At 39.9% G+C, this 12,507-nt stretch overlaps 1 protein-coding gene across 1 annotated transcript in view; it reads left to right on the top strand.

Moving 5' to 3' along the window:
- ARHGAP42 (Rho GTPase activating protein 42) overlaps positions 1-12,507 on the top strand; it is a 348,862-nt gene that overhangs the window by 121,540 nt on the left and 214,815 nt on the right. Inside the window, exon 3 of the mRNA XM_005889073.3 lies at positions 84-145. Coding sequence (XP_005889135.1) covers positions 84-145 — 62 coding nt within the window. The remainder of the gene's footprint in view (positions 1-83; positions 146-12,507) is intronic.

The raw sequence follows: 12,507 nt of genomic DNA on the forward strand, positions 1-12,507 counted from the left end.
AAAACATAAAACCGCAGAATATATACAAATTTATGAGTATCTTTATTGTAATGTTTATTCTTGTGCAATTATCTTTTAAATAGCTCAGTCACTAAAAGAATTCGCAAGACTACTCATCGCAGTAGAAGAGGAAAGGAGAAGACTGGTAAGTCTCTTCCCCATTTCTTAAGAATAAAGCTTTGTTTGGACATATTGAAAAGAAGAATAGGCCTTCTGAATTACACTCAGCCATAACTCATTTTATAATGTGATACACATACTGAATATTACAGAAAAGATTTGTGAGTATGATGATCAAATATTGCTGTAAGATATACCATTTCTTTTTGTTTCATTTGGCCAGTAGATATAAATTTCATTCATTTTACTTCCCATTTAATTGTTCTGAAAATTAAAAGTATTGAACAAACTGCCATTAAGAAACGCATTCTAACTGAGCAGTCTGCTAAATAAGCTTAGTGTTGTAGTGAAGACACATTACAAGGATTAAAGATAGTTCTCAGAAGGAGCAACTAACTTTGCCAGGGTTTTATAAGGAGACTTTCTGAAAAGGTGACGTTTGAATTGGGTCTTGAAGGCTCGGAAGATTGTGCTTGACTGGGAAGAACGGGAAAACTTTCTACTTTGACAGATTAACTAATAAACTAATAAATAGGATCAGAGCATAGTTATTAGGAATACATTTATCACTAATATAAATGTATTAAGAATACAAATCACAGAGATAGTTTTGTACCCATTAGGCCCCTGTCTATGAACCAGGCTGCCCATTTATGTATGGGAAAAATAGTAATATATAGTCCACAGGATCATTGTAAAGCTTTGTCGAAGTATCTGACACATAATGAATAAGTGTTGATGGAGATAAAGATGTTGGTTGTCAGTTACAATGAGGATTACAGGCTTATTTAAAACATCATCTTCGATATTGCTGGCCTCACCACCTTGTTGAGATTCACATACATAAAATAGTCAGGCTGTGAATTAAATGTGCTGGGAAACCAGCACAGTTTGGTGTCATTTCGCCCACGGATGAGGAAGTGCAGTTTGAGAAGAGTGTCCTTAAGGTGGCCCTGACTTCTAGAGAGCATTGTCTGAGTTGAGGGAGATCACACAACTAGGGCATGGTAGTTATGTAAGTGACCCTGAGCAGGGGCCACAGGGTGAGAAAGTACTGTGTACATTTGTAGAATAAGGCAGAAGGTTCTTAGAAGGTAGTAGTAGAAGACTGGTTGGTAGTTTGCGGCATATGTAGGATTTAAGAGCTGGGCTAAGAAGTTTTATTTTTGTTTTTTGTTACCAGTTCAGTCACTCAGTCATGTCCGACTCGTTGTGACCCCATGGACTGCAGCACGCCAGGCCTCCCTGTCCATCACCAACTCCCAGAGCTTGCTCAAACTCATGTCCATTGAGTTGGTGATGCCACCCAACCATCTCATCCTCTGTCGTCCTCTTCTCCTCCCGCCTTCAATCTTGCCCAGCATCAGTGTCTTTCAAATGAGTCAGTTCTTGCCATCATGTGTCCAAAGTATTGGAGCTTTAGCTTCAGCCATCAGTCCTTCCAATGAATATTCAGGACAGATTTCCTTTAGGATTGATTGGTGGGATCCCCTTTGCAGTCCAAGGGACTCTCAAGAGTCTTCTCTAACACCACAGTTCAAAAGCATCAATTCTCTGATGCTCAGGTTTCTTTATGGTCCAACTCTCACATCCATACATGACTATTGGAAAAACCATAGCTTTGACCAGACAGACCTTTGTCAGCAAAGAAATGTCTCTGCTTTCTAATATGCTGTCTAGGTTGGTCATAGCTTTTCTTCCAAGGAACAAGTGTCTTTTAATTTCATGTCTGCAGTCACCATCCACAGTGATTTTGGAGCCCAAGAAAAGAAAATCTGTCACTGTTTCCACTTTTTCTCTATTAATTTGCCATGAGATGATGGGACCAGATGCCATGATCTTAGTTGTCTTTTTTTTTTAAATATAAACTAATTTATTTTAATTGGAGGTTAATTACTTTACAATATTGTATTGGTTTTGCCATAAATCAACATGAATCCACCACAGGTATACACGTGTTTCCCATCCCGAACCCCCCTGCCTCCTCCCTCCCCATACCATCCCTCTGGGTCATCCCAGTGCACCAGTCCCAAGCAACCAGTATCATGCATCGAACTTGGACAGGCGATTCGTTTCATATATGATATTATACATTTTTCAATGCCATTCTCCCAAATTATTCCACCCTCACCCTCTCCCACACAGTCCAAAAGACTGTTCTGTACATCTGTGTCTCTTTTGCTGTCCCACATACAGGGTTATTCGTTACCATCTTTCTAAATTCCATATATATGCATTAGTATACTGTATTGGTGTTTTTCTTTCTGGCTTACTTCTCTGTGTATAATAGGCTCCAGTTTCATCCACCTCATTAGAACTGATTTAAATGTATTCTTTTTAATGGCTGAGTAACACTGCACTGTGTGTATGTACCACAGCTTTCTTATCCATTCATCTGCTGATGGACATCTAGGTTGCTTCCATGTCCTGGCTATTATAAACAGTGCTGCGATGAACATTGGGGTACACGTGTCTCTTTCAATTCTGGTTTCCTGAGTGTGTATGCCCAGCAGTGGGATTGCTGGATCATAATGCAGTTCTATTTCCAGTTTTTTAAGGAATCTCCACACTGTTCTCCATAGTGGCTGTACTAGTTTGCATTCCCACCAACAGTGTCAGAGGGTTCCCTTTTCTCCACACCCTCTCCAGCATTTATTACTTGTAGACTTTTGGATCGCAGCCATTTTGACTGGCGTGAAATGGTACCTCATTGTGGTTTTGATTTGCATTTCTCTGATAATGAGTGATGTTGAGCATCTTTTCATGTGTTTGTTAGCCATCTGTATGTCTTCTTTGGAGAAATGTCTATTTAGTTCTTTGGCTCATTTTTTGATTGGGTCGTTTATTTTTCTGGAATTGAGCTGTAGGAGTTGCTTGTATATTTGAGATTAGTTGTTTGTCAGTTGCTTCATTTGCTATTATTTTCTCCCATTCTGAAGGCTGTCTTTTCACCTTGCTTAGAGTTTCCTTTGTTGTGCAGAAGCTTTTAATTTTAATTAGGTCCCATTTGTTTATTTTTGCTTTTATTTCCAATATTCTGGGAGGTGGGTCATAGAGGATCCTGCTGTGATGTATGTCGGAGAGTGTTTTGCCTATGTTCTCCTCTAGGAGTTTTATAGTTTCTGGTCTTACATTTAGATCTTTAATCCATTTTGAGTTTATTTTGGTGTATGGTGTTGGAAAGTGTTCTAGTTTCATTCTTTTGCAAGTGTTTGACCAGTTTTCCCAGCACCACTTGTTAAAGAGATTGTCTTTAATCCACTGTATATCCTTGCCTCCTTTGTCAAAGATAAGGTATCCATAGGTGCGTGGATTTATCTCTGGGCTTTCTGTTTTGTTCCATTGATCTATATTTCTGTCTTTGTGCCAGTACCATACTGTCTTGATGACTGTGGCTTTGTAGTAGAACCTGAGGTCAGGCAGGTTGATTCCTCCAGTTCCATTCTTCTTTCTCAAGACTGCTTTGGCTATTCGAGGTTTTTTGTATTTCCATACAAATTGTGAAATTATTTGTTCTAGCTCTGTGAAAAATACCATTGGTAGCTTGATAGGGATTGCATTGAATCTATAGATTGCTTTGGGTAGTATACTCATTTTCACTATGTCGATTCTTCCAATCCATGAACATGGCATATTTCTCCATCTATTAGTGTCCTCTTTGATTTCTTTCACCAGTGTTGTATAGTTTTCTATATATAGGTCTTTAGTTTCTTTAGGTAGATATATTCCTAAGTATTTTATTCTTTTTGTTGCAATGATGAATGGAATTGTTTCCTTAATTTCTCTTTCTATTTTCTCATTATTAGTGTACAGGAATGCAAGGGATTTCTGTGTGTTGATTTTATATCCTGCCACTTTACTATATTCATTGATTAGTTCTAATAATTTTCTGGTGGAGTCTTTAGGGTTTTCTTTGTAGAGGATCATGTCGTCTGCAAACAGTGAGAGTTTTTCTTCTTCTTTTCCAATTTGGATTCCTTTTGTTTCTTTTTCTGCTCTGATTGCTGTGGCCAGAACTTCCAAAACTATGTTGAATAGTAGTGGTGAAAGTGGGCACCCTTGTCTTGTTCCTGACTTTAGGGGAAATGCTTTCAATTTTTCACCATTGAGGATAATGTTTGCTGTGGGTTTGTCATATATAGCTTTTATTATGTTGAGGTATGTTCCTTCTCTTCCTGCTTTCTGGAGAGTTTTTATCATAAATGGATGTTGAATTTTGTCAAAGGCTTTCTCTGCATTTATTGAGATAATCATATGGCTTTTATTTTTCAATTTGTTAATGTGGTGTATTACATTGATTGATTTGCAGATATTGAAGAATCCTTGCATCCCTGGGATAAAGCCCACTTGGTCATGGTATATGATCTTTTTAATGTGTTGTTGGATTCTGATTGCTAGAATTTTGTTAAGGATTTTTGCATCTATGTTCATCAGTGATATTGGCCTGTAGTTTTCTTTTTTTTTGTGGCATTTTTGTCAGGTTTTGGTATTAGGGTGATAGTGGCCTCATAGAATGAGTTTGGAAGTTTACCTTCCTCTGCAATTTTCTGGAAGAGTTTGAGTAGGATAGTTGTTAGCTCTTCTCTAAATTTTTGGTAGAATTCAGCTGTGAAGCTGTCTGGACCTGGGCTTTTGTTTGCTGGAAGATTTCTGATTACAGTTTCAATTTTCGTGCTTGTGATGGGTCTGTTAAGATTTTCTATTTCTTCCTGATTCAGTTTTGGAAAGTTATACTTTTCTAAGAATTTTCCATTTCTTCCACGTTGTCCATTTTATTGGCATATAATTGTTGATAGTAGTCTCTTATGGTCCTTTGTATTTGTGTGTTGTCTGTTGTGATCTCTCCATTTTCATTTCTAATTTTATTGATTTGATTTTTCTCCCTTTGTTTCTTGATGGGTCTGGCTAATGGTTTGTCAATTTTATTTATTCTTTCAAAGAACTAGCTTTTGGTTTTGTTGATTTTTGCTATGGTCTCTTTTGTTTCTTTTTGCATTTATTTCTGCTAATTTTTTTTTTTTTTTTACAAAGGAAATTTATTTCAAAAGCATAGGGGGAACATTTACATTTGAACAAAGTGATAAACAGGTGTCTTGCAAAAAAAAAATCCATGGCATGAAGTTTTTCGTTCAAATTTTTAAAGCAAAAATAACCTAAGGTGTACTATTGCTTTAGGAAAGGAAGGGGAACAATGAGGCGGTAAGGGAAGGAACACAGTCAACTTAATATCAAACTTTAGAAAGTAAAGTCACTTTTTTTAGCTCTGAGTTTACAAATATTAAAAAAGAAAAAGAGGAAAAATTATACTTAATGTTCAAATTTATATAAATGTTGTCCCCAGACAGCTTCTGTATTTGAAATGGCTTTAGGCCACAGGCTGATCTGACTCTAAGGTCCAGACTACCTGGTCACAGTTGTCAAATGGCAATTCCACGTTCCTATATCTGTTCAGATTCCAAGGAGCTTAAGTCCAGCTCATAGTCTTTTGGTATGTTTAGAGATTATTGCCACCACTCCATAGTCAAGCTGACCAACTTCTTTTGCTCACTTGTATCATTCTAGTCTTCAAAAAACATTTTCTCCAGAAACATGTGCAGTAATTCTAACAAAGGGTTGTTGTTGTTTTTTTTTTTTTTTGTCTATTCCCCCAATATAGAGGTAACAGTAATGAAGACACCTGCATTGGAATCACAAACTATTCCTCAAAAAATAGGTCAAACTACTAAAAAATGTCATTCAGGCATTAGAGTTGAATAACAAACCTGGGGAGGGAAGATTAACTGTGGAACAAAAATATATGAAACATTCAAATGCAGAGCAAAGGGCCTATGCTACTAAAAATGCCCATGACAATTAAACACTCCACAAACCCCCCATCTGTTGTTTTAACCTAGATTCTATTGACTACCTTATACAATAATTTTGATTAATAACCTGAGAAGTTAAGATCTTGAAAGTGGCAAAAGCAAACTGCGAGAGCACCCCTTACTTACTGGTGTATTACATTCCCAAGTCACTCTTCCTGGGCTGCCCTGCTTATCAAATCCCCAAATTCTAAAGTACTCTATTTCATCCTGCAGAAACCTGTATGTACATCAGACTCAGTATTTGGGCTGTATTTCTCAACAGGGATCTCAACTTTATCTTTGAAAATGCAGCCTTTTTTTTTTTAGTTTTAAATAACAATAATCATGTAAGTGCAACTGACTCAAAAGCCCTCACTACTGGGAGGAAAACCTAAATAACAAGTGAATAATGAATTCAGCCTCAAGAGGATAATCATTGTGTCAAAGACTACCCGTTACTGGAATTAAAAAAAAATGACTTATGTTGTATAGTCAAGTTTCACAGCATGCATATATATATATATACACACACACACAGATATATGCTCATGTATGTATGTATATTATACATACACATTTCTATGCAAATAGTAAGATCCCATATTCAAAAGTTTATATCACAACATATGGAGAAGAGTTAAGTAAGCAGTGCAAAGTAACTTACTTCTTCCTAAAAATGTCAAGTCATTTCTACATTTTAAGAAAGTTGATTAAGTATTTTTGTTTTTGGAACAAGATTAAAGTCGTTGCATTGAAAATAACAAATAATATTAATGTTTTAATTAAGGATCTCTTCCATATTCCTCCTTCTTATAAGAGCACAGTAACATTATCCTGGAAGCCTGTACAGAAGGTTGAACTTGGGCAAAAGAGAGCCACTGAAGATACAACTTCTGCCTAATTTTTAAGATTTCTTTCCTTCTACTAACCCTGGGGTTCTTCATTTCTTCATTTTCTAGTTGCTTTAGGTGTAGAGTTAGGTTATTTATTTGACTTTTTTCTTGTTTCTTGAGGTATGCCTGTATTGCTATGAACTTTCCCCTTAGCACTGCTTTTACAGTGTCCCACAGGTTTTGGGTTCTTGTGTTTTCATTTTCATTCCTTTCTATGCATATTTTGATTTCTTTTTTGATTTCTTCTGTGATTTGTTTGTTTTTCAGCAGCATGTTATTCAGCCTCCATATGTTGAAATTTTTAATTGTTTTTCTCCTGTAATTGAGATCTAATCTTATTGCATTGTGATCAGAAAAGATGCTTGGAATGATTTCAGTTTTTTTGAATTTACCAAGGCTAGATTTATGGCCCAGGATGTGATCTATCCTGGAGAAGGTTCTGTGTGCGCTTGAGAAAAAGGTGAAATTCATTGTTTTGGGGTGATATGTCCTATAGATATCAATTAGATCTAACTGATCTATTGTATTATTTAAAGTTTGTATTTCCTTGTTAATTTTCTGTTTGGTTGATCTATCCATAGGTGTGAGTGGGGTATTAAAGTCTCCCACTATTATTGTGCTTCTGGTTTTCAGTCTTATTTTTATAGTAGTCTCAAGACTTCTCCTTCTATACAGCACTGTTGATAAAACATCTAGGTTAAAGATGAAAAGTTTCTCCACAGTGAAGGACACCCAGAGAGGTTCACAGAGTTACATGGAGAAGAGAAGAAGGAGGAGGGAATTAGAGGTGACCCGAATGAGATGAGGTGGAATCAATAGAGGAGAGAGCAAGCTAGCCAGTAATCACTTCCTTATGTGTACTCCACAGCTGGACCGCTCAGAGATGTTCATGGAGTTATACAGAGAAGCGAAGAGGGAGGAAGGAGACAGAGGTGGCCAGGAGGATAAAAGGGGGGAATCAAAAGGAGAGAGACAGATGCAGCCAGTTATCAGTTCCCTAAGTGTTCTCCACCGTCTGGGACACACAGAGATTCACAGAGTTGGGTAGAGAAGAGGGGGTAAGGAGAAGACAAAGGTGACCTGGTGGAGAAAAAGGAGGGTCCAAAGTGGGAGAGAACAACCAAGCCAGTAATCTTGCTCCCAAGTTAAAATGGATACTGAAGATTGGATTCTTAAAGGTACAAAACTGATAACAAATACCAAAAAGCACAGATTAAAAATCTAGAGTTTAGAATTTCAAAAATACAATATTAAAGAAAAGAAGGAAAAAAAAGAGAAAAAAAAACAAAGTCACAAAAATTATAATATATATATATATATGAAGTTTGCTTTTAAATACTAGGTCTTTTTTTTTTTTTGCAAAGTAATAGTAGGTTATAAAAGTGAAAATTAAAGGAGTAATAGATGACTTAAAAATTTAAAAAGTTAAAAAAAAGAAAAAGAAAAGAATGATCATAAAAATAGTAAAAATATATCAGGACTTTCTCTGGTGTTGTTGTGGGTATTGTGGGGTCAGTTCATTTTCGAATAGTTCCTTGGTCCGGCTTATATTTCTCAAGATCTATAGGTTCCTTCCCATGTAGTTGGTACTAACGACAGGGTTTTAATCTATTGCACCTGTCACTTCCAAGGCGGTTCCCTCCGTTTTAGCTTCTTCTGTTTGCTGGTCTCTTCAGTGTCTGATTTCCGCCCTGACACAAAGGGGTGGTGGTGGACACTTTCTTTTAGGCTCACTTGTTCAGTTGTGCTGTGGGCAGGGAGGGACGCTGCAAACAAATAACATTGGTGTGTGGTTGCAGTGCCTCAGCCACACTGGGCCTGCTCCCGCTCACGGCGCATGTGCCATCCCTGTCCACATTGCTCAGGCCCTAGGTTGCTCCTCCGGGAACCGTCCAAGGCCGGCCTTGGGCTGCATGCACCTACCAGGTCTAAGCCGCTCAGGTTCAGGCACTCGGGTAGCCCTCAGAGGCGCAGACTCGGCTGGGCCTTTGTTTTGTGCCCTTCCCAGGTCCGAGCAGCTCAGGTGATGACCTGTTTGGTGAGCGCAGTCGCTGCGACTTATCACCTCCGCCGTCCCTGCCCCTCGGTTTTCTGGGTGTACAACCGGCACACCTTCTCAAGTGGATGTTGACTGTCCAGAACCCCAGGAAGTCTTAGTTAGCAAAGAAGCCTGCTTGCAGTTTGGTAGATAATGTCTCCCTGGGGCTGCGATTGCCCTCTTCCAGCTCTGGCTGCCTGTCACCGGAGGGGGATGGTCTGCAGCCAGCTATCTCTGTTCAGTCCTTTGTTCTGTGCGTGGCCTGGTGGTGTCTTAGGTTAGGGCTGGATTTGCGCATGGTAGCTATCCCACAGTCTGGTTTGCTAGCCCAAGTTAGTTCCCTCAGATTGCCTTCAGGTCATGCAGGCCCTTACTCTAAGCAATGCAGCCCAGGCCTCCCTGCCCAGCCCCCACTTGCTAGTGGTGGGTGCAGGCGTCTGCGCTGCTTCTCTGCTGGGGAAGTTACTGTTGGGCTTGTAGTCTGTGGGTTTTAATTATTTATTTATTTTTCCTCCCTATTATGTTGCCCTCTGTGCTTCCAAGGCATGCCACAGACTCGGCAATGAGAGTGTTTCCTGGTGTTTCGAAACGTCTCTCTTTTTAAGACTCCCTTCCTGGGACGGAGCTCCATCCCTACCTCTTTTGTCTCTATTTTTTGTCTTTTATATTTTTTCTTACCTCATTTCGAAGACAATGGGCTGCTTTTCTGGGTGCCTGATGTCCTCTGCCAGCATTCAGAAGTTGTTTTGTGGAATTTACTCAGCATTTAAATGTTCTTTTGATGAATTTGTGGGGGAGAAAGTGGTCTCCCTGTCCTATTCCTCCACCATCTTAGGACAGCCTCCCTTAGTTTTCTGAATGTTGTTTTAAGCCAGCTTTTTCACTCTCCTCTTTTAGTTTCATCAAGAGGCTCTTTCATTCTTCTTCACTTTCTGCCATAAGGGTGGTGTCATCTGCATATTTGAGGTTATTGATATTTCTCCCAGCAATCTTGATTCTAGCTTATGCTTCATCCAGCCAAGCTTCAACAGTCTTGTTGGATTCTAGCTTTTGCTTCATCCATCAAGATGGTAGGAGGGGCGAAATCACATTTAGATTCAAATGCCATACCTGCCAGAGAAGCTTGGAGGGCTCAAACAAAACCTTTGCACACCAGCACCCAGAGACCCCACAGAGACTGAGCCAGCCCTGCCTTTGAGTGTTTGAGTTATGTGTTATAGTCTGTGGGAAAATTGCTAGAGTTTTTTGATAGAAGGAGAGGATCAATGTGGGATTTACAAGAGATTAATTTGGTGGCTACGTTGGGGAGATACGATCGAGGAAGAAATGTTGTGGCGGAAGGGTGACCATATTTTATCAGGAAACATCAGCCCACCTTAGGTCTAGTCCCATCAGAGAGGCAGCCATGTGGTATAATCTAGGTAGAGATCAGTCACTGTGGGAGACTGACTCACTCTGGCTCAGTCTGTGGAGGTGACTTGACACTTTCAAATGCTCTAAGTATAATCTTCACTCTGATTTTCTGAGCTTCACAGTAGAAGTTCAAGTACCATGGAGAGATGTGGGTAGTATGTGTACTTATGGCTCAGATCACAAGCTGATGATGGAAGTGGGAAAGAATGGTTAAGGAGATGTGGAAAAAAAAAAAAAGTTGGAAATTACATGGGAGCCAGGAAAATATAGTTGACCCTTGAACAGCATGGGATGGAACTGCATGGGTCCAGGTATGTACAGATTTTTTTCAATATTAAATACTGCAGTTCTATATGACTCACTGTTGGCTGAATCCATGAATGCTGAGGGCCAACCATCAGTTACACGTGGATATTCCACTGTGCCCCTAACTCTGTGTTAGTTGGGGTTCTGCATTGAGCAAGTTAAATCTTGTGCAAATAGTTGAGGAGAGTTATGAGTTTGATCTTGGGTGGCCTCAGCCTGTAGCAGCTTGAAGCAGGGTTTTGGTTACCACTGGAGATTGAGGTTGGGTCACAGAAATGAGAGCTCAATCCTAGCCACTAGACCACTAGGCACCAGTGACAAGGCCCTGGCCTGCCAGCTGTGTAGAGAGGAATTTCCACACAGAGATGGAAAGTAGTGAACAAAGTGTTTATTAGAAAAAGAGTGTGTATGGTTATACACACTGGTGGACTCAGAGAGAGAGCCACGCCCTCGTGGTAGTTGGGGTCACTTTGATGCGGCGTTTCTTCTGGGTCTCTTTTGATCAATCATCTTATTCTGCCTGGTCCTGAGTCCACATTTAGTATACCTCAGATCTTCCCATGTGTGCACGTGTCTCTCAGCCAGGATGGAGTCTTGCGAAGCAGTGTAAGGCTAGGTCGACATCACTTACTATGAGGTGACACCCTCTCTTTGACCTCCAAGGAGGCTTTTCTGTGCGTACGTGCTCAGGAAAGTCTTCTTGACTTCGAGAATGAAGAATATGTGGGTTTTTTATCTCTTATCTGGGCAGGGCTCAGCTCCTCTCGAGCTCCTGCTTATTTGGAGTATCTGTCCACAGGGGACAGACTCCAGCTTCTTAGCTTGGAGGCCCATCTGTCTCCTGCCTCAAGTCAACTAGCATGGGCTATAATTTTAGAAAATGTATAAAGAATATGTGAAAGTGTGTTGTAGCTTGCAAGAGGAAAATGAGCCTAGAGAATGTTCTTATTGCACTGAGGGGAGGCCTGCAAACATCAGGGGAAAAGCTCTCCTGTGCTGGGACAAAAAGGAGGAGGATTGACTAAAACACAGATCTTTGGACAGTAAACTGGTTGGTTGGACAGATAGATAATACTGTTAGGAAGAAATGGTCATCTGCTGAGAGAGGAGTTAGTAGAAATAGTTTAGAACAGCCAGGAGCAGTTTCTACAAGAGGAAAGGGACTCCTGCCTAGGGATAAAGAGATGCTGAAGCTAGACATCGTGAATATGTCCAGGAAAGATTAATGACCATGTTTTCACAGATGTTTCTAACAGTATCCAGAGCCCTGGGTTGTGAGTGGTAAGAATAGTTGGGAAGTCAGGGGTTCAGGGGGTGGTTGGCATAGAAGACGTGGTGTTGGATTACAAGGCCGTGGGTTTGTATATATATATAATGATATGAGTACAGTGATGATTGAGGCAGGAGGGTACTGACGGCCTTAGGAAGGAGAGAGGGCAAGCATGATGGCTTAATTGTATTGAAGGCTACACTAGGATCACAGGAGAGACAAGGAAGCTGTGGTCAAGAGGGGGAGTTGAAACAGTGAACTTGGCCATGGTGCTGGTTTGCATAGTGATAAACTTAAGGTGTAGCTGCGTAAAGAGAAAGTCCTTAGAAATTAAGAAGGCTGAGCTTTGGCATTTGGATGTTTTATGAGCAGGATGTTGAGATTTAATATGATGACAGAATAAAGGGAGAAAACCAAGAAACAGTGGCTGAGGAATATGGTACCGTATTTCATAAGCAGTGGAGATGGGGATTGGCCTACTAGCTCATAGTGTTTCAGGGATCTATATTTCTGCCCTCAGCAGTGTCTCTCATGTTGGGGCAATAAGGGAATTCTGTATTCATGAGTGAAGTCCTGTTGAGGGTTTTGATTGCCTTACTTGTTGTTTCAGAGAAGGTCTGA

The sequence above is a fragment of the Bos mutus genome, chromosome 15 (assembly GCF_027580195.1).
Source record: "Bos mutus isolate GX-2022 chromosome 15, NWIPB_WYAK_1.1, whole genome shotgun sequence".
In the NCBI taxonomy this organism is placed as follows: Eukaryota; Metazoa; Chordata; class Mammalia; order Artiodactyla; family Bovidae; genus Bos; species Bos mutus.